This window comes from Phyllobates terribilis, unplaced genomic scaffold, assembly GCF_046119375.1.
Source record: "Phyllobates terribilis strain yellow unplaced genomic scaffold, ASM4611937v1 Scaffold_3__8_contigs__length_932513732, whole genome shotgun sequence".
Classification (NCBI taxonomy): domain Eukaryota; kingdom Metazoa; phylum Chordata; class Amphibia; order Anura; family Dendrobatidae; genus Phyllobates; species Phyllobates terribilis.
The window spans coordinates 653,078,892-653,101,694 of record NW_027362763.1 but is presented as its reverse complement, the minus strand read 5'-3'; the positions used below and the strand labels follow the sequence as shown (position 1 = coordinate 653,101,694).

Genomic DNA, 22,803 nt, shown 5'->3' with positions numbered 1-22,803 from the left:
TGGCTACGTGCGGCCCCCTGCTGTGTAAAGATGGCGCCGTGTGGCCTCCCGCTGTGTATAGATGGCTACGTGCTGCCTCCCACTGTGCATAGATGGCTACGTGCGGCCCCCTGCTGTGTATAGATAGCACCGTGCGGCCTCACGCTGTGTATAGATGGCTACGTGCAGCCTGCCGCTGTGTATGGATGGCGCCGTGCGGCCTCCCGCTGTGTATAGATGGCGCCGTGCGGCCTCCCGCTGTGTATAGATGGCTACGTGCGGCCTCCCGCTGTGTATAGATGGCTACGTGCGGTCCCCTGCTGTGTATAGATGGCTACGTGCGGCCTACCGCTGTGTATAGATGGCGCCGTGCGGCCTCCCGCTGTGTATAGATGGCGCCGTGCGGCCTCCCGCTGTGTATAGATGGCTACGTGCGGCCTTCTGCTGTGTATAGATGGCTACGTGCGGCCTCCTGCTGTGTATAGATGGCTACGTGCGGCCCCCCCTGCTGTGTATAGATGGCTACGTGTGGCCTCCTGCTGTGTATAGATGGCTACGTGTGCTCAATATTGAGTCATACAATTAATGTAAGGCTATGTGCCCACGATGCAGAAATGCTTTGGATTTTTTTTTGAGCGTTTCTGCATCTCCCTGGCAGAAAAAATGCATGCGGATTGTACATGCGGATTGTACATGCGGATTGTGCATGCGGATTGTGCATGTGAATTGTGCATGCGGATTGTACCTGCGGATTGTACATGTGGATTGTACCTGCGGATTGTGCATGTGGATTGTGCATGCGGATTGTGCATGCAGATTGTGCATGCGGATTGTACCTGTGTATTGTACATGCGGATTGTGCATGCGGATTGTACATGCGGATTGTACCTGCAGATTGTACCTGCGGATTGTGCATGCGGATTGTGCATGTGAATTGTGCATGCGGATTGTACCTGCGGATTGTACATGTGGATTGTACCTGCGGATTGTGCATGTGGATTGTGCATGCGGATTGTGCATGCGGATTGTACATGCGGATTGTACCTGTGTATTGTACATGCGGATTGTGCATGCGGATTGTGCATGCGGATTGTGCATGCGGATTGTACCTGCGGATTGTACCTGCAGATTGTACCTGCGGATTGTACCTGCGGATTGTGCATGCGGATTGTGCATGCGGATTGTGCATGCGGATTGTACATGCGGATTGTGCATGCGGATTGTGCATGCGGATTGTACATGCGGATTGTGCATGCGGATTGTGCATGCGGATTGTACATGCAGATTGTGCATGCGGATTGTACCTGCGGATTGTACCTGCGGATTGTACATGCGGATTGTACATGCAGATTGTACCTGCGGATTGTTCCTGCGGATTGTTCCTGCGGATTGTACATGCGGATTGTACATGCGGATTGTACATGCGGATTGTACATGCGGATTGTACATGCAGATTGTACCTGCGGATTGTTCCTGCGGATTGTTCCTGCGGATTGTACATGCGGATTGTTCATGCGGATTGTACATGCGGATTGTACATGCGGGTGTGAAGCGTTCTTCACTTGCATTTCCGCGTGCGAGTTATGAAGTGATTTTAGCATCACTTGGAAAGTGCTTGACAACTTGGTCAAGTTGTGACCGAAAGAATGGTAAAAAATAAATATATACTTACCTTCTGATGGCCTGCTGACATCAGCGGTCGCGTGACCCGTCACATGACTAAATGACATCATGGCAGGTCCTTTTCAGACCATCGTGAGCTGCCGGCAAGCCAGGACACATCGGATAAAGACACCGGGGGCCATCAGAAGGTAAGTATATATTTATTTTTTATTTTATTCTTTTTTTTACAGGTTCTATGGTACCCGGGTCCGGAGGAGAGTCTCCTGTCCTCCACACCCGGGTACCATCCGCACATTGAGACGCATGGATTCTGCATGTACAGATGCAGTGATGCGGATTCCATGCGTTCCAATGAAAGTCAATGGCGGCGAAAACGCCGCGCTTCCGCAACATAATTGGTAGTGCTGCGTTTTTTTCCGCAATGATAATCCGCAGTGGAAATTTCTGCAGCATGTGCACAATACATGCGGATTATCATTGGGGAACATGGCAGCCCTTCTACCAAGCGTTTATTAAGCGTTTCTGCAGCGGAATTGCTTAAAAAACGCATTGTGCGCACACAACCTAAAAAAAATTATTAGAATTAATATTGTGCCAAATTAATTTCACGTGAACTATCACATGACCTATCACAGGGGCTCATGTGACATGTCACGTGATACATCAGGTGTAAGGGGGGGAGGGCCGCGCCTTCTACACTGCCGGGGCCCTTGCTACTCTTAATCCACCCCTGATCATGTTATTATGTCTCTTATATTATTATTAACGTATTATATTACGTTCTCCCTGTATTTGATCCCTTTGTCTTCTCCTCGCTTTGTCTGTGTCGTGGCCTCAGTGTGAACGAGCTCTTACACTTTGCACGTCTTGCGATGACATAGAGTGTACTGGCCCTTTAAGGGCTTAGCAGTTGAGGCGGTTTCCTGCGGTTGCTCTCTGGCAGGTGAGTCCACCTCTCCGTACACCTGCGGCAGTTGGAGGCGGAGGAGGTGAACAGCAGCACAAGGTGCCCTGAACGGAGGCGGCGACATGTGGAGACAAGTGCTGGAGAGCGGCAGGTGAGGGGCCCCCGAGAACCACATTGTACCCACAGCCATGGGGCCCGGCTCCTAGGAGCCGCCGAGCTCTGCTGCTGCTGCTGCACGGACGAGGCAGCGACCTCCTGAAGATCAGCTGGCGAAGATGTGTGGAGATGTGCTGCAGATCTGTGGAGGTCAGAGGTGTAATAATCTGCAGGATATATCACTATGCATCTGTCAGGAGGTGGGAGAGCGATACTCTACAGATCTGTGGAAATCAGAGGTGTAATAATCTGCAGGATATATCACTGTATCTGTCAGGAGGTGGCGGAGCAATGTTCTGCAGATCTGTGGAGGTTAGAGGTGTAATAATCTGCAGGATATATCACTGTATCTGTGAGGAGGTGGAGGAGCCATGTTCTGCAGATCTGTGGCGGTTAGAGGTGTAATAATCTGCAGGATATATCACTGTATCTGTCAGGAGGTGGCGGAGCAATGTTCTGCAGATCTGTGGAGGTTAGAGGTGTAATAATCTGCAGGATATATCACTGTATCTGTCAGGAGGTGGCGGAGCAATGTTCTGCAGATCTGTGGAGGTTAGAGGTGTAATAATCTGCAGGATATATCACTGTATCTGTGAGGAGGTGGAGGAGCCATGTTCTGCAGATCTGTCTCGGTTAGAGGTGTAATAATCTGCAGGATATATCACTGTATCTGTCAGGAGGTGGCGGAGCAATGTTCTGCAGATCTGTGGGGGTTAGAGGTGTAATAATCTGCAGGATATATCACTGTATCTGTCAGGAGGTGGCGGAGTGATGTGCTGCAGATCTGTGGAAATCAGAGGTGTAATAATCTGCAGGATATATCACTATGTATCTGTCCATAGATAGAGGAGTGATGTTCTGCAGATCTGTGGAAATCAGAGGTGTAATAATCTGCAGGATACATCACTATGTATCTGTCAGGTGTAGGATCGATACTCTGCAGATCTGTGGAGGTCAGAGGTGTAATAATCTGCAGGATATATCACTGTATCTGTCAGGAGATGGCAGAGTGATGTGCTGCAGATCTGTGGAAATCAGAGGTGTAATAATCTGCAGGATATATCACTATCTGTCAGGAGGTGGAGGAGCAATGTTCTGAAGATCTATGGAGGTCAGTGCTGTAATAATCTGCAGGATATATCACTATTTATCTGTCCGTAGATAGAGGAGTGATGTTCTGCAGATCTGTGGAAATCAGAGGTGTAATAATCTGCAGGATATATCTCTATGTATGTCAGGAGGTGGGGGAGCGATGTTCTGCAGATCTGTGGAGGTCAGTGGTGTAATATTCTGCAGTATATATCATTCTGTATCAGGAGGTGAAGGATCAATAGTCTGCAGATCTGTGGAGGTCAGAGGTGTAATAATCTGCAGGATATATCACTGTCAGGAAGTAGTGGCGCAATGTTCTGCAGATTTGTAGCGGTAGGGCCGGCGTCAGCACCCGGGCAAGTGCTGGGGCCCTGGACCATCAGGGGGGCCCACTTGCCGTCGGGCCGCTCCCCCAGCAGCTGTGCGGGGCCGTTGTGTTTTTATGAATTTGTCTTCAAATATGAACGTATGCCTGTATGTGTACGTGTGTGTGCGCGCGCGTCTGCGTACTGTGTGTGCGTGTCTGCCTACTGTGTGTGCGTGTCTGCCTACTGTGTGTGTGTGTGCGTGTCTGCCTACTGTGTGTGTGCATGCATGTCTGCGTACTGTGCGTGTCTGCCTACTGTGCGTGTCTGCCTACTGTGTGCGCGCGCGCGCGTCTTCCTACTGTGTGTGTGCACCCATGTCTGCGTACTGTGCATGTCTGCGTACTGTGTGTGCACGCATGTCTGCGTACTGTGTGTGTGCACGCATGTCTGCGTACTGTGTGTGTGCACGCATGTCTGCGTACTGTGTGTGTGCACGCATGTCTGCGTACTGTGTGTGTGCACGCATGTCTGCGTACTGTGTGTGTGCACGCATGTCTGCGTACTGTGTGTGTGCACGCATGTCTGCGTACTGTGTGTGTGCACGCATGTCTGCGTACTGTGTGTGTGCACGCATGTCTGCGTACTGTGTGTGTGTCTGCGTACTGTGTGTGTGTCTGCGTACTGTGTGTGTGTCTGCGTACTGTGTGTGTGTCTGCGTACTGTGTGTGTGTCTACGTACTGTGTGTGTGTCTACGTACTGTGTGTGTGCATGCATGTCTACGTACTGTGCGCGTCTGCCTACTGTGTGTGCGCGCGCGTGCGTCTGCCTACTGTGTGCGCGCGCGCGTCTTACTACTGTGTGTGTGCACCCATGTCTGCGTACTGTGCGTGTCTGCACGCATGTCTGCGTACTGTGTGTGTGCACGCATGTCTGCGTACTGTGTGTGTGCACGCATGTCTGCGTACTGTGTGTGTGCACGCATGTCTGCGTACTGTGTGTGTGCACGCATGTCTGCGTACTGTGTGTGTGCACGCATGTCTGCGTACTGTGTGTGTGTCTGCGTACTGTGTGTGTGTCTACGTACTGTGTGTGTGTCTACGTACTGTGTGTGTGTCTACGTACTGTGTGTGTGTCTACGTACTGTGTGTGTGTGCGTGTCTGCCTACTGTGTGTGTGCATGCATGTCTACGTACTGTGCGCGTCTGCCTACTGTGTGCGCGCGCGCGTCTGCCTACTGTGTGTGCGCGCGCGCGTCTTACTACTGTGTGTGTGCACCCATGTCTGCGTACTGTGCGTGTCTGCACGCATGTCTGCGTACTGTGTGTGTGCACGCATGTCTGCGTACTGTGTGTGTGCACGCATGTCTGCGTACTGTGTGTGTGTCTACGTACTGTGTGTGTGCGCGTGTCTGCCTACTGTGTGTGTGCATGCATGTCTACGTACTGTGCGTGTCTGCCTACTGTGTGTGCATGCGCGTCTGCCTACTGTGTGCGCGCGCGCGTCTGCCTACTGTGTGCGCGCGCGTCTGCCTACTGTGTGTGCGCGCGCGCGCGTCTTCCTACTGTGTGTGTGCACCCATGTCTGCGTACTGTGCGTGTCTGCGTACTGTGTGTGTGCACCCATGTCTGCGTACTGTGTGTGTGCACGCATGTCTGCGTACTGTGTGTGTGCACGCATGTCTGCGTACTGTGTGCACGCATGTCTGCGTACTGTGTGTGTGTCTGCGTACTGTGTGTGTGTCTGCGTACTGTGTGTGTGTCTGCGTACTGTGTGTGTGTCTACGTACTGTGTGTGTGTCTACGTACTGTGTGTGTGTGCGTGTCTGCCTACTGTGTGTGTGCATGCATGTCTACGTACTGTGCGCGTCTGCCTACTGTGTGCGCGCGCGCGTCTGCCTACTGTGTGCGCGCGCGCGTCTTACTACTGTGTGTGTGCACCCATGTCTGCGTACTGTGCGTGTCTGCACGCATGTCTGCGTACTGTGTGTGCGCACGCATGTCTGCGTACTGTGTGTGCGCACGCATGTCTGCGTACTGTGTGTGCGCACGCATGTCTGCGTACTGTGTGTGCGCACGCATGTCTGCGTACTGTGTGTGCGCACGCATGTCTGCGTACTGTGTGTGCGCATGCATGTCTGCGTACTGTGTGCGCACGCATGTCTGCGTACTGTGTGTGTGCACACATGTCTGCGTACTGTGTGTGTGCACGCATGTCTGCGTACTGTGTGTGTGCACGCATGTCTGCGTACTGTGTGTGTGCACGCATGTCTGCGTACTGTGTGTGTGCACGCATGTCTGCGTACTGTGTGCGTGTCTGCCTACTGTGTGTGTGCATGCATGTCTACGTACTGTGCGTGTCTGCCTACTGTGTGTGCATGCGCGCGTCTGCCTACTGTGTGCGCGCGCGCGTCTGCCTACTGTGTGCGCGCGCGCGCGTCTGCCTACTGTGTGCGCGCGCGCGTCTGCCTACTGTGTGCGCGCGCGCGTCTGCCTACTGTGTGCGCGCGTCTGCCTACTGTGTGCGCGCGCGCGTCTGCCTACTGTGTGCGTGCGCGCGCGTCTGCGTAGGTTGTGTGTGTGTATATCTCCATATGTGAAGGATGAGGGGCAGGTTGGGCCCTGTGTACCTATATTTCTCTTTGCGGTATCTGTGGATCATGAATGGTGGTTTTGTGGCGCCCCTGAGGGTTCAGGCGCCACAGAAGTACTGCACCTCACCCAGAGGTGTGGCATCTCCTTCTCTCAGGTAAGGATGGAGTACTGCCCCGGGACCCCAACACCTGCATCCAACACTACACTACTCCAGGCCGGCTGGAAGGGCATTATGCACTTCTTCTGCTGCCCCGTTCCTGACTGGAGTGGGGGGAACCAAAAGTGAGGGGGGACCAGTAGTGTGTGTGGGTGGAGGACGCAGAACAGGGGAGCACTTGAAGATATATATATATATGACGCGCCCCCAGGGCCGTGGGGTACTCGGTGTCCGGGCCTATAGATGCTGGGGAAGGGATATGTCACAGTGGCGGCAGCCCGATCTGTGGCCCAGGGTGGTCAACAAAAAAGGGGGAAATATTTATATGGGATTTGTAGTTCTTAGGAAGTGTTTGTGACGCCCCCTGTGGTTTCTGGTAATAAATACCAGCGCTGCTTCAGACCTCTGAGGCGGTTGGAATGGCTCCCCACACGTGGAGCGAGCCCCGGGGCAGTGTAGAATGGTAGGTGGTGATGCTGGGGCTTGTTGTGCAGGAGAGATGGCACAGCGGAAATAACTGACGGAGGCAGTGGAGTGCTGTCATCCGAGTTTACTCACAGTTCTGTTCAAGTTCCTCAGGTACACTGTACGGGTGTCAGCCTCCCGCATCGCACTGCGTCCACCAGACAAGGGGTCCAGCACTTTCTCAAGTATATCAGGAGCACTTGATGGAACCCCGCTTTCTTTATGTTCCTTACTAGACCGTGTTCACGCTGGGTCTTCTCCCTCCTGCCCTGTGCTTCCCCACACACAGTCCCGATCGGGTGCTCTGAAGTCCCTCTGGGCAACCTGGAGTTCCCGGACCTACTTGATGCCCTTCACGGTGACTAGGGTGAGGTTGTGACAACTGCACCATGGAAGTGCAGAAGCGTCCGGCTTTCCAACCGAGACCTGGAGTAACACGGCTGGTCCAGGGACCGGTTCCCTTCTTGCGGCCTGATCCCTCTGACACTTGGCAGACTCGGGCGTACGGGTGCTGTCCTGCACTCACCATACCCCCTGGGATCCCTTATTTACCGGAGTCTTCCTCCTCTGCTCCCCTCCTGGGCCTCTCTTACTGGGCCCCACTTATGGAGCAGAGCTCCTGAAGAGACTCTGCTCCCCTCCTCTCCTCACTGACTGTCTGACCTCTGTCCTCACTCTCCTGCCACCCTAAGATGGCTTCCCTTTATATACCTCCTATAATGGTGCTCCCCTACTCTACATCCTCCACCCACACCCACTACTGTTTCCCCCTCTCTTTGGTCCCCCCCCACTCCAGCCAGGGACAGGGCTTCAGCAGAACACAGTGCATCTTGCCCTTCCAGCCAGCCTGGAGCAGTGTAGTGTTGAATGCGCCCTGAGGGGCGACTGAACCCTCAGGGGCGCCACATATATATAGGGGAAGCCATCTTTTTTAAGGGACTTGAAGAGTGAGTCAGAAGAGGAGTAGTGAAGGGAGCAGAGGCTCTGCAGGAGCTCTGCTCAGGAGGCAGGCTCAGCCTGTGATGCCCAAGACTGGGAGAGGAGTGGGAGCAAGAGAGGAAGGCTCCAGGAACAGAAGGGAGGCCCAGGGGGTACGGTGATTGAAGGACGGCACCCGTACGCCCGAATCTGCCAGGCGTCAGAGGGATCAGGCCACAAGAAGGGAACCGGTCCCTGGAACAGCCGAGTTACTTTAAGTCTCAGCTAGAAAACCGGAGGCTTCTGCACTTTCAGGGTGTAGTTGCCACATCCGCACCTAAGCCGCCGAAAAGGGCACAAAGCCAGGTCCGGGAACTTCAAGTTGCCCAGAGGGATCTCAGGGTACCCGATTGGGACTTTGTGTGGCGGGGCGCAGGGCAGGAGGGAGAGACCCAGCGTAGGAAGTCGGCTAAGAAAGGAACATAAAGAATGGGGGTCCCGTTAAGTGCTCTTGAGATAATTGAGGGAGTGCTGAACCCCTGCCTGGTGAACGCAGCGCGACGTGGGAGACTGTCAGCTATCTAGTGCTACCTGAGGAACCTAAATAACTGTGAGTAAACTCGGATGACTGCACTCCATTGCTTCTGTCAGTTATTTCTACCATGCTATCGCTCCTGCACTACAATGCCCAGCATCACCATCTGCACCTACACTGCCCTGGAGAGCCGCACCAACCCAGCTGCCCTATCATCTGCTCCAGAGGTCTGCAGCAGCGCCGGTACTCATTACCGGGGACCACAGGTGGCGTCACGAGACAAAACAAATATTCATCCCATCGAGTGACAAGCCCCTTTTGAAGAGTGACCCCAGGGTACGGGCCCGGGAGAAAACCACCGCGACAGCCCAAGAAGGTAAAGGCCCGGGTACCGAGTCCCCCATATCCCCCTGGGCGAGTCAGTTTGTGTTAATGGGGCCCCTGAGACTCTTTTTCCATGGGGCCCATGAAGACCTGGAGCCGCCCTGTGCAGAGGTCCGGGGTGTAATAATCTGCAGAGTAGATATCGATCATGTGGATCTCTTTTCTCCGCAGGGCGGCGTTCCAAGATCACTGGCCTCACAGTGCGCTGGTTCCGGTCGGGGTTGGCGGCGCCGTACTCTGCTGGATGTTATGTGGACGTATAAAGAAAACCATAGAGATGGGGGATGGGTGGTGGGGTGCAGGGGTGAGACCCCAGAAGATGGAGGACACCAGTGTGAGACCCTTCCGTATTGAGGCGTCTGAGGAGGATATTAAGGTACGAGGGCAGCTGGGGTGACGCCGGCGCTCGTGGAGTGGAGTGGCAATCGCTCTATGTTGTACATATACCCCAACACTTATCACAGCTGGAGGTTTGTTACAATGTATCCAGTCTGATAATCCTCTGTAATAGCCAGGACTCCAGACTGCTACAATGTATCAAACAGTGAGGAAAAATGAGAGGACTGTACTGCCGAGAGACTGCTACATTGTAACATAGCCCTCAGCTGTGAGAGGAGGACAAGTAAGGGCTGGATGTCATTAGTTTCCACATGGTGAATTGCTCTCATGCCCCGCCCCTGCTCTCATGCCCCGCCCCTGCTCTCATGCCCCGCCCCCTGCTCTCATGCCCCGCCCCCTGCTCTCATGCCCCGCCCCTGCTCTCATGCCCCGCCCCCTGCTCTCATGCCCTGCCCCTGCTCTCATGCCCCGCCCCTGCTCTCATGCCCCGCCCCTGCTCTCATGCCCCGCCCCTGCTCTCATGCCCCGCCCCTGCTCTCATGCCCCGCCCCTGCTCTCATGCCACGCCCCTGCTCTCATGCCACGCCCCTGCTCTCATGCCACGCCCCTGCTCTCATGCCACGCCCCCGCTCTCATGCCACGCCCCCGCTCTTCTCTCACACAAATCAATGATCTGACTCTCGTGTGGCCTCCAGGATCTCCATCACCGCCTGGATCAGACCCGCTATGTCTTCCCACTGGAGGACGCCCAGTTCCATTATGGTTTTAAAGGAACAGCGCTCCAGTTTGTCGTCTCCTACTGGAGGAACACGTTCAATTGGGGCAAACAGGTGGAGATCATCAATAAATACCCGCACTACAAGACCAAGATCGAGGGTGAGTCCTCTGGCCACCAGAGATGAAATGACGTCACGTATTACATTACACTATGTATACGATCATACAGTATATACTCCTCAATACTGAGACTACAGCACCAAGGAGAAGTGGTGGATAGTGGAGATCACAGGACGGCGGCGTCACTGATCGGCAAATGGTGGAGAAATGGAAACAAAATCATCTGCAGTCTGAGCCCTGTGCATAAGTCTCGGCACCTCCAGCCTCGGCTGCTGTCACTGAGATCATTAATGGTGGTGTGAGGAACCTGCAGGTTGGCCATCAGGAGGTATCTGCATGACCTTGAACGTTTAGCTATTTGGCAACAGATGTTCACTGACCTCACTGATCTCAAATGTGATCATGGTGCAGAGTACGACGCCAATGGAGGCCCGTTGTCTTCAGCGATGAATCCAGCTTTTGTCTTGGATGCAGTGATAGCCGGAGATTGGTTTGGTGACCACGTGAAGGATATCATGAAGAGGCTTCTCGAGGGAACATCACATCAGTCCAACTCCTGGGATTATGGTGGGTGGCATAATATATGGTAGCCGGACCCCTCTAGTTTTCATTCCCGGTCCCTAACAACAGCTCAGAGTTACATTGATTGGTGGTGGAGACAGCGGTGCGGCCATTTCTCCAGTGTCCCAAAAGACATTTTTCTACACGATGACACCAGGCCACATGTTCCTCGCACTACTGTGAGCCACCTGCGTGGCCTAAACCTGCTCCCATCGCTGTGTAGTCTCCGGACTTGTCTCCATCGAGCACATCAGGGATGTCATTAGTCAGTGATCACACAGGAGCTGCCGGCAGCGTCTCCGGACTTGTCTCCATCGGGGAGGTTATTGGTCGGTGATTACACAGGAGCTGTCTGCAGCATCTCCAGACTTGTCTCCATCGGGGAGGTTATTGGTCCGTGATTACACAGGAGCTGTCTGCAGCATCTACGGACTTGTCTCCATCATTGGTCATTGGTCCGTGATTACACAGGAGCTCCCGGCGGCATCTCTGGACTTGTCTCCATCATTGGTCATTGGTTGTTGATTACACGGGAGCTCCTGGCAGCATCTCCGGACATGTCTCCATCATTGGTCATTGGTCGGTGATTACACGGGAGCTCCTGGCAGCGTCTCTGGACTTGTCTCCATCGAGCACATCGGGAATGTCTTTGGTCTGTGATCACACAGGAGCTGCCAGCAGCGGATCCTGATGGTTTCCTTCCACAGTCGTCCATTAATGACCTCCGTGACAGCAGCCGAGGCCGGAGGTGCCGGGATTTCTGCCCGAGGCTCTGACTCCGGAGGTTGTGATAACGTTGTTTCCATTTCTCCACCATTTCCCGATCAGTGACGTCTCCGTCCTGTGATCTCCAGCCTCCACTTCTCCTTCATGGTGTTTCGGTTAGGGCTCGTGCAGACGACTGTATATTTTCGGTCAGACTCTGATCCATCAAAACATCTGATCGCACTCGGAGCAATCTTATTCTATGGGGCCGTGCACAATTTGCTTCTGATAATGGAATGGCGCATGCCCGTTCATAACTATGGGTCACTGGAAAACATCGGGTGACATCTGAGTGCGGGGTCATTTTCACGGACTGACTGAATGGAGAAACTTTTTTTTTCTATTCTTAATTCTCCACATCCAAGAAGATGGGATCCTGCTCGGATCAACCTGATGAGTCTGATGACTGCTTCTCTGCAATGGAGGACACACAGCCTTCTGTACCTGCCCTTCCAATATTAGGCCGAGTATTACGCTATTGACGCGCCCCCTGGGACATATTCCGTTTTGAGGGGAATACCCGGCACCGGATCAGATGGGGGGGGGTTGTAGTCTCCGAGCGGCTGTGACCCGGTCCCGTGCCCAGGGCGTCAAGCTCAGGGTTATGTGGCAGTCTTTACTGATGTTATTAAAGTTCGTTGTGTCGACTACGCCACCCGTTGTGATGCGGTCACTGTGGCCGCCGCTGCAGCAGGGTCCGCTGAGGCTGATGGTGGATGCGCAGCTTGGTGGGATAACCCCCAACGGGAGGGGTATAGCCTCAGAGGGGACAGGCGCAGAGGATGGGGGTTGTGGTGGTGCGGTGCAGCCGGTAATGATGACAGACTCGGGTAGTGCAGTTAAGGGTCTTTACTTACTGCAGATGTTCCTGGTCACTCTAGCTCCAAGTGACCTCCCGAGCCGTGCTGCGTCCACCAGGTCCTGGATCCGGCCAACCCCCAAACAAGTCCGGAGCGTGGCCCTGAGCTCTCCCTCTGTCCTTCCTTCAGCCGTCCCCACCAGTGATCCGCCTAGGTCCAGCTCCCTCGGGCCTTCTGTGGGGCAACCTTTGGCCTCAGGTTCCCTGACCCTTCATGTGGTAAGCCTTCAGGGTGGATGTAGTGGGTGGCCGTGGCAGATGCTGCCCACAGCCTCCGGTCTCTGGCTAGGGATGTGTTTTCTGCCCCCACCAGTTTGGGTTCCGGTACCCTTGTGCTGACTCCTCACCCGGTGATCTGATTTGGGTTCTTGGGTCCCTTCTTTGTCCCCCTCTGGGTCTTTCTGTACTCCACTCTCTCACTCTTCAGGCTCAGGTCTGTTCTGCTCCCTTGCTGCAGGCTGACTTCCTCTGCAGCAGACTTGTTCTCTGCACTGACTGACTTGTGCTCAGCGTCTGACAGGCTCCTCTGCGTCTGAACCTGATCTTTGATGGTGCCCACCTTATATAGCCCTCTATGTGTGAGCTCAGGTGACCAGCACCCAATGAGCTCCTAACACTACCCAGACTGCTCCCCCTATCTGCCCCTACACTACATGGGATGTTCCTCCCCCCTCCCACTCCAGCCAGGAACAGGCTCGGTCGCACCTGCACATTTCTAAGTGGGAGTGCCGTCGGCCTGCTCCTCTGGAATGGGATGTATGTAGTGCATGCAGTCTATCTGAGCTCAGTTCCACACTCCTTCCTTACCCGGGAGTGGAATATCACACCTCTGGGTTGAGGTGCAATACTCCTGTAGCAGCCGAATCCTCAGGGTGCTACATTCCCCCCTGGTAAATCACAGCACGTCCTCGGGCTGCAAAGACAAAAAACACCAAAACATACAACATTTTTATAAACATGTAAAACATATTAAATATTATACGAAATACTATATAAATATATATATAAACTTTTTCAGGTAAACAACATTCTCGTCGTCTCTTTCTCTCTTCTGTTCCTCTGGTCACCGTGCAACTCGTGACCAGGTAGAGTGCGACAGTCTTTTGTAAAACAGTTTCCCAAATAAAACCGGTAGGGGGCGCTTTAGCAAGCGCAACTATGTACAGGGAAATTTTGGCCGTTCTCAGTCCCCGGCCAGGTAAAGGGAAAGGGATGGCTGCTCACAGTCCTCAGCCTGGTATGGAAAGGGTTACAGGTAACAGTTCGCTGGTCCCAACGGGGACTATTTTAGCAGCAACAACAGTTCCAGTTTCAGTTTCAGTTCCGATTCACTGTGCCCCGACAGGCAACTATATACAGTCTCCTGCTCTGCCGCACTCAACGGCGTCTGCCTCCTGCTCTTATCTTACGGCTGGTGGTTTCTTCAGACCCGTCCGGGTCCTCTTGCTCCTCCTCCTCGCACCGCAACTCCTCCTCCGTCAAGCGATGCACGTGGAGGGCGTAAGGTCCCTTGGCACACTTGTGCCGGGTGAACGTTACCTCATCACCGACGTAGAGGTCACGGCCTTTGTGACCCTCTGGCAGGTGGGACTCGACGTCCCGTCGTGTAACGAAGACGTCACCCATGGTGTTCCGGTCCCTTATGAAGCCCCACCCATGCTGCGCATTAAACTTTATTACCGTCCCGATGGTACGGGGACGATCTGCTGCACGGGGGTCCCTTCTGGTCCGACTCTTTTGCTCCGCGCTGCGGGTCTGGGCCCATTGCTCTTTGGCCTGCCTCTCCTCCCGCTCTCTCTTGAACTCTGCCAGCTGTTGACGGCAACACTCTGTGCGCGCTGCTGCAGCTGCCCGAGTCTCTCCGGTGAACCCCATCAGATCTTCTCCCTTGGGGTCCCACGCAAATTGAGCCTCTTCTAGGGGAGGCGAGACCCGAGTCACGGGCTTTGGAGCCGGGATCAGGGGCTCACACAGGGGACCTAGTTGCTTCTGCCGCTCCAGCTCCAAGAATCCTTCGGGCCAGATGAAAGGCCGACCGTCCGGCCACGTTAGCTGGCTGAAGGGGTCCTCTCCCAGATGTGGCACCCTAGGTATTACGGGCGCGGGCGCGGTGGTGGTGGCGCCCGGGTTGCCCAGGCCTTGCGGCCAGGCCTGGGGCACCTGGAAGGTGAAGGGCACCGTTAGGACGGCGGCGCCCTGGGTTACCTGGCCTTGCGACCAGGCCGGAGGCTCCGCGGAGGTAGATGGCTCTGCTTTGGATGCGGCGCCCGGAAATGCTAGGCCCTGTGACCAGGCCGGAGGCTCCTCTTCCGGCGCCACGCTCCGGGTCACGATGCGTGACGTCATCGGGGTCGCGACGGCGGCTTCCGGTCGGGGCCTAGTCGGTGGCGATGTCATGGCGGTCTCGGGTACGGCCGGGGGACCTTCGGGCTCTGCGACGGGGAGCTGGGGCAGGTAAGCGGTCTTCCGGTATGGGGTATAGGCATCCCCCTTACCTGCTGCCATGCGTCTCGCTCCCTCTTCTGCGCCGTCTCCGGCCTTGGGTCCTCCCGCGTCATCCGCAGAGGCAGTCGATGTCTTCTTCCAAGGGAGCGGGTTAAGTGGACGGGTTCCAGCTTGCTGGGCCATCTCCCGGCCCCACTCCGCCAGGATCTCCCTCTGCACTCGGGCCATCCTTCCCGCGAGGCCCTCCAGGGCACTCCGCGCGCACTCCCGATCTCGGGGAAGCTGCGCCAGGATCTCCGCTAAGCCTAGCGGGGTTGTTGACTCCAGCAGGCTCCTGACCATCGGGTCGGTGCTGCTCTGCTCTGCTTCCGGCAGGCTCCTGGCCAGCGGGCCGGTGCTGCTCTGCTCTCCTCCTTCTTCCCCCAGCAGGCTCCTGGCCAGCGGGCCGGTGCTGCTCTGCTGCCGCTCCATTCCCGGGTCCACTCTTTCTCTCCTCGACTCCGGGTGAGCTTCTCCGCTACTCCTCATTAGACCTCTTGCCTCCGGGTGCGCTCGTTCTACACTGCTCCAAGCGACACCCATCTTTGCTCTTTTCTTTCGTCTCCTCCCACTTCGAGGGCGGTCCCGGGGCCACTCGGTGACTGTCAGCTCCAGGGGTAGTTCTTTCACGCTGACAGACACCTTCAGCATCACAGTCTCTGTTGGTGGGGGCGGTTTCCACTTTTGGCGCCATTTTCTGTCCCGGCCCACGATGGGATGTGGCCTCTTGCCCTCCTTTGGCACGCCCATAATGGCGTCCGCTGCTCTTCCAAGGCGGGAAATCTGCGGTTTTGGCGGGAAGCGTCGCCCAGTGGCGGGAAACTCTGCAGATGGCGGGAACAAGCTGGAAATGGCGGACAATCGGCGGGAAACGACTGGTGATGGAGTCCGATGGCGTGGACCCTCCGGAACCGGCAGGAGTCTTCTTTCTAAGGTAAACTTGCACTTTTCTTCAGGCACGCAGTACCCGGGTGTTGCGGGCACGTAATCCTGCCGACTACGCCAAAGTTGACGCGCCCCCTGGGACATATTCCGTTTTGAGGGGAATACCCGGCACCGGATCAGATGGGGGGGGGTTGTAGTCTCCGAGCGGCTGTGACCCGGTCCCGTGCCCAGGGCGTCAAGCTCAGGGTTATGTGGCAGTCTTTACTGATGTTATTAAAGTTCGTTGTGTCGACTACGCCACCCGTTGTGATGCGGTCACTGTGGCCGCCGCTGCAGCAGGGTCCGCTGAGGCTGATGGTGGATGCGCAGCTTGGTGGGATAACCCCCAACGGGAGGGGTATAGCCTCAGAGGGGACAGGCGCAGAGGATGGGGGTTGTGGTGGTGCGGTGCAGCCGGTAATGATGACAGACTCGGGTAGTGCAGTTAAGGGTCTTTACTTACTGCAGATGTTCCTGGTCACTCTAGCTCCAAGTGACCTCCCGAGCCGTGCTGCGTCCACCAGGTCCTGGATCCGGCCAACCCCCAAACAAGTCCGGAGCGTGGCCCTGAGCTCTCCCTCTGTCCTTCCTTCAGCCGTCCCCACCAGTGATCCGCCTAGGTCCAGCTCCCTCGGGCCTTCTGTGGGGCAACCTTTGGCCTCAGGTTCCCTGACCCTTCATGTGGTAAGCCTTCAGGGTGGATGTAGTGGGTGGCCGTGGCAGATGCTGCCCACAGCCTCCGGTCTCTGGCTAGGGATGTGTTTTCTGCCCCCACCAGTTTGGGTTCCGGTACCCTTGTGCTGACTCCTCACCCGGTGATCTGATTTGGGTTCTTGGGTCCCTTCTTTGTCCCCCTCTGGGTCTTTCTGTACTCCACTCTCTCACTCTTCAGGCTCAGGTCTGTTCTGCTCCCTTGCTGCAGGCTGACTTCCTCTGCAGCAGACTTGTTCTCTGCACTGACTGACTTGTGCTCAGCGTCTGACAGGCTCCTCTGCGTCTGAACCTGATCTTTGATGGTGCCCACCTTATATAGCCCTCTATGTGTGAGCTCAGGTGACCAGCACCCAATGAGCTCCTAACACTACCCAGACTGCTCCCCCTATCTGCCCCTACACTACATGGGATGTTCCTCCCCCCTCCCACTCCAGCCAGGAACAGGCTCGGTCGCACCTGCACATTTCTAAGTGGGAGTGCCGTCGGCCTGCTCCTCTGGAATGGGATGTATGTAGTGCATGCAGTCTATCTGAGCTCAGTTCCACACTCCTTCCTTACCCGGGAGTGGAATATCACACCTCTGGGTTGAGGTGCAATACTCCTGTAGCAGCCGAATCCTCAGGGTGCTACACTATAGTATATTACAAGTTGTGCATTACATCACGCCGTACATTATATGACACGGTCTCCTTATACCATACATCATATATCAAAGCCCCATCCAGCGTTTCTTTGTTTTTTATTGCTGCGCTGTAGTGGTGCTGGTGCCTCTAATCTGAGGTCCCTGACCGTAGCCTGGAATACTCACCCACCACCGTCTTCACCTTCTATCACCGCCACTCCAGTTGGTCTCCAGCGCTTTGTGACCTAACGGATCGCTTCACTGTTTGGTGGACAAGCCGGAGGTCACTTTTCAGTGCAAGTCTATGGGAGCCTGGTCCTGGCATCGCTCTGGCCTAGATCTGGCCTGGTCCTGGCCTCTCTCGGGCCTGGGCCTGGCCTCGCTCGAGACTGGGCCTGGTCCTGGCCTCACTCTGTCCTAGATCTGGCCTGGTCCTGGCCTCTCTCGGGCCTGGGCCTGGTCCTGGCCTCTCTCGGTCCTGGCCTCTCTCGGGCCTGAGCCTGGTCCTGGTCTCTCTCGGGCCTGGTCCTGGTCTCTCTCGGGCCTGGGCCTGGTCCTGGTCTCTCTCGGGCCTGGGCCTGGTCCTGGTCTCTCTCGGGCCTGGGCCTGGTCCTGGCCTCTCTCGGGCCTGGGCCTGGTCCTGGCCTCTCTCGGGCCTGGGCCTGGTCCTGGCCTCTCTCGGGCCTGGGCCTGGTCCTGGCCTCTCTCGGGCCTGGGCCTGGTCCTGGCCTCTCTCGGGCCTGGGCCTGGTCCTGGCCTCTCTGGGGCCTGGGCCTGGTCCTGGCCTCTCTCGGGCCTGGGCCTGGTCCTGGCCTCTCTCGGGCCTGGGCCTGGGCCTGGCCTCTCTCGGGCCTGGGCCTGGGCCTGGCCTCTCTCGGGCCTGGGCCTGGGGCTGGGCCTGGGCCTGGCCTTGTTCTGGCTCTCATAGACTTGCATTGAGAGTTTGACCGTTACGTCTGACTTCCGATCAGAAGTTGCGGTCACAAGATGGTGCCACAGGACCGGGGCGGCGCCAATAGAAGGTGAAGATGGAGGTGGGTAAGAATAAGACTACGGTCAGGGACCTCAGATCCAGCGCTGAAAAAACCCAAACCACTGGAATGCTACTTCCAGGTCCCAGGTGATCATAGGGGTCCTCAATAAGAGTTTTCCCGACATTCCCCCATAATGGCCATGCACCTTCTCAGAATACGTCTTGTTTGGCTCCTTTAGGTCTGGACGTCCATTTTGTCCATGTGAAGCCCCCAAACCTTAAGCCGGGACAGAAAGCCATCCCCCTGCTCATGGTGCATGGCTGGCCAGGGTCCTTTTATGAATTCTACCGTATCCTCCCTCTGCTGACAGACCCCGGGAACCATGGACTGGACCCCAATATCACATTCGAGGTCATTTGTCCGTCCATCCCAGGATACGGCTTCTCTGAAGCTCCGCACAAGAAAGGTAAGCCGGGGCAGGGGAGAGGGGCGGAGTAACACACGAGACCTCGGCCTCACCTGCCAGGGGGCGGAGTAACAGCAATGACCACTCCCTCACCTGCCAGGGGGTGGAGTAACAGCAATGACCACACCCTCACCTTCCAGGGGGCGGAGTAACAATGACCATTCCCTCACCTGTCAGGGGCGGAGTAACAACAATGACCACACTCTCACCTTCCAGGGGGTGGAGTAACAGAAATGACCACACCCTCACCTGCCAGAGGGCAGAGTAACACCAGTGACCACGCCCTCACCTGCCAGAGGGCGGAGTAACAGCAGTGACCACACCCTCACCTGCCAGAGGGCGGAGTAACAGTAGTGACCACGCCCTCATCTGCCAGGGGGCGGAGTAACAGCAGTGACCACTGCTCCTCCTGCTGCGTCTGTATTTTACACATCTCCCTGTGTCTTTTAGTCTTTGTTGCCTTTAGCAACCAATCACAGCGCAGCTTTCATTTTATCAGAACCATTTTAGAAATGAAATCTGCGCTGTGATTGGTTGCTATGGGAGATGGATGCTTTCGCTTTCTGATTGCAGATACCGGCCTATATACTGTATATTGGCAGGAGGCGGCCATTGTTATAACAAATGTCCATACTCTTAATGAGAATGGTCAGTGGTTTAGTGTGAGGGACATCTGCGCTCGCTCTGCTGCGTCCAGCACATAGGGCTGCACTGTTCCTCCTGTGACACATGTCCGCCATGTGCCTTGAGAACGGACAATCACACAAGACCCCACTGCCCGGCGATAACTGGTGTCCACTGAGCACGTGCAATCTCATCACCTGCTGGACGGATCCTTTGGCGCCAAAGCCCCCGACATGATGGTTTTTAGGGGCAGTATCCGGAGCAGCAAACACGAGTGATTGCATCTGTCACCTCCATATAGTTTAAGATTTTTAAGCAACGATTAATATTGTAGGAAATACCCATTAAATGTGGACATTAGAAGGTAAAGTGCCCCCCCAATATCCGTCCACCTTCTTCCCCTGATGGAGAGCAGAGATGGCACTGACGGACTGTACTTACAGGATACTAAGACCTACTATACATGGAGGAAAGTCCTGGAGCACAAATCATAATAACCAAGGCTGGATCCCCTGCCTGCAGCCGTACATCACCAAGCACAATGCCGAGCGTCGGATGGAGTGGTGTAAAGCCGCCACCACTGGACTCTGGAGGAGAGGTGTTCTGTGCAGTGATGGATCTCATGTCTCTGTCTGCATCTGATGGAGGAGTCTGGTGATTCCAGGAGGACGTTACCCCCCGACTGCATTGTGCCCCTGTACAGATGGAGGAGGGGGATAATGCTATGGGCTGTTATCAGGAGGCGGCCGCGGACCCTCGGCTCCAGTGATGGGAAATCTTCATCTTCAGCAGAAGACATTGTGGACAATTGTAATTTCAGCTTCAGAACCGTTTGAGGAAGACCCTTATCTGTCCCCCATAACTGTGCCCAAGATCCATACAGACATGGAGGAGAACATGAGCGGCCACACAGAGCCCCATACAGACATGGAGGGAGAACATGAGGGGCCGCACAGAGCCCCATACAGACATGGAGGAGAGAACATGAGGGGCCGCACAGAGCCCCATACAGACATGGAGGAGAACATGAGCAGCCGCACAGAGCCCCATACAGACATGGAGGAGAACATGAGCGGCCGCACAGAGCCCCATACAGACATGGAGGAGAACATGAGCGGCCGCACAGATCCCCATACAGACATGGAGGAGAACATGAGCTGCCTCACAGAGCCCCATACAGACATGGAGGAGAACATGAGCGGCCGCACAGAGCCCCATACAGACATGGAGGAGAACATGAGCGGCCGCAGAGAGCCCCATACAGACATGGAGGAGAACATGAGCGGCCGCACAGAGCCCCATACAGACATGGAGGAGAACATGAGCGGCCGCACAGAGCCCCATACAGACATGGAGGAGATCATGAGCGGCCGCACAGAGCCCCATACAGACATGGAGGAGAACATGAGCGGCCGCACAGAGCCCCATACAGACATGGAGGAGGGAGAACATGAGCGGCCGCACAGAGCCCCATACAGAAATGGAGGAGAACATGAGCGGCCGCACAGAGCCCCATACAGACATGGAGGAGAACATGAGCGGCCGCACAGAGCCCCATACAGACATGGAGGAGATCATGAGCGGCCGCACAGAGCCCCATACAGACATGGAGGAGAACATGAGCGGCCGCACAGAGCCCCATACAGACATGGAGGAGGGAGAACATGAGCGGCCGCACAGAGCCCCATACAGAAATGGAGGAGAACATGAGCGGCCGCACAGAGCCCCATACAGAAATGGAGGAGAACATGAGCGGCCGCACAGAGCCCCATACAGACATGGAGGAGAACATGAGCGGCCGCACAGAGCCCCATACAGACATGGAGGGGAGAACATGAGCGGCTGCACAGAGCCCCATACAGACATGGAGGAGAAGATGAGCGGCCGCACAGAGCCCCATACAGACATGGAGGAGAACATGAGCGACCGCACAGAGCCCCATACAGACATGGAGGAGAACATGAGCGGCCGCACAGAGCCCCATACAGACATGGAGGAGAACATGAGGGGCCGCACAGAGCCCCATACAGACATGGAGGAGAACATGAGCGGCCGTACAGAGCCCCATACAGACATGGAGGAGAACATGAGCGGCCGCACAGAGCCCCATACAGACATGGAGGAGAACATGAGAGGCCGCACAGAGCCCCATACAGACATGGAGGAGAACATGAGCGGCCGCACAGAGCCCCATACAGACATGGAGGGGAGAACATGAGCGGCCGCACAGAGCCCCATACAGACATGGAGGAGAACATGAGCGGCCACACAGAGCCCCATACAGACATGGAGGGAGAACATGAGCGGCCGCACAGAGCCCCATACAGACATGGAGGAGAACATGAGCGGCCGCACAGAGCCCCATACAGACATGGAGGGAGAACATGAGCGGCCGCACAGAGCCCCATACAGACATGGAGGGAGAACATGAGCGGCTGCACAGAGCCCCATACAGACATGGAGGGAGAACATGAGCGGCCGCACAGAGCCCCATACAGACATGGAGGAGAACATGAGCGGCCGCACAGAGCCCCATACAGACATGGAGGAGAACATGAGCGGCCGCACAGAGCCCCATACAGACATGGAGGAGAACATGAGCGGCCGCACAGAGCCCCATACAGACATGGAGGAGATCATGAGCGGCCGCACAGAGCCCCATACAGACATGGAGGAGGGAGAACATGAGCGGCCGCACAGAGCCCCATACAGACATGGAGGAGAACATGAGCGGCCGCACAGAGCCCCATACAGACATGGAGGAGAACATGAGCGGCCGCACAGAGCCCCATACAGACATGGAGGGGAGAACATGAGCGGCCACACAGAGCCCCATACAGACATGGAGGGGAGAACATGAGCGGCCGCACAGAGCCCCATACAGACATGGAGGAGAACATGAGCGGCCACACAGAGCCCCATACAGACATGGAGGAGAGAACATGAGCGGCTGCACAGAGCCCCATACAGACATGGAGGGGAGAACATGAGCGGCCACACAGAGCCCCATACAGACATGGAGGAGAACATGAGCGGCCGCACAGAGCCCCATACAGACATGGAGGGGAGAACATGAGCGGCCACACAGAGCCCCATACAGACATGGAGGGGAGAACATGAGCGGCCGCACAGAGCCCCATACAGACATGGAGGGAGAACATGAGCGGCCACACAGAGCCCCATACAGACATGGAGGGAGAACATGAGCGGCCACACAGAGCCCCATACAGACATGGAGGGAGAACATGAGCGGCTGCACAGAGCCCCATACAGACATGGAGGGGAGAACATGAGCGGCTGCACAGAGCCCCATACAGACATGGAGGAGAACATGAGCGGCCGCACAGAGCCCCATACAGACATGGAGGGGAGAACATGAGCGGCCACACAGAGCCCCATACAGACATGGAGGGGAGAACATGAGCGGCCGCACAGAGCCCCATACAGACATGGAGGAGAACATGAGCGGCCGCACAGAGCCCCATACAGACATGGAGGGGAGAACATGAGCGGCCACA

At 55.8% G+C, this 22,803-nt stretch overlaps 1 protein-coding gene across 4 annotated transcripts in view; it reads left to right on the top strand.

The window, feature by feature from the left end:
* Positions 1–2,264: 2,264 nt before the first annotated feature.
* LOC141257284 (epoxide hydrolase 1-like) overlaps positions 2,265–22,803 on the top strand; it is a 40,763-nt gene continuing 20,224 nt past the window's right edge. Inside the window, exons 1-4 of one of the 4 annotated variants that reach the window (XM_073671680.1) lie at positions 2,265–2,545; positions 9,288–9,492; positions 10,151–10,331; positions 18,434–18,661. In XM_073671680.1, the coding sequence (XP_073527781.1) occupies positions 9,361–9,492; positions 10,151–10,331; positions 18,434–18,661 (541 nt within the window). In that variant the 5' untranslated portion in view covers positions 2,265–2,545; positions 9,288–9,360. Of the gene's footprint in view, positions 2,816–9,287; positions 9,493–10,150; positions 10,332–18,433; positions 18,662–22,803 lie in introns of all 4 variants that reach the window. The other 3 variants (XM_073671676.1, XM_073671679.1, XM_073671677.1) reach the window with 3 other exon arrangements.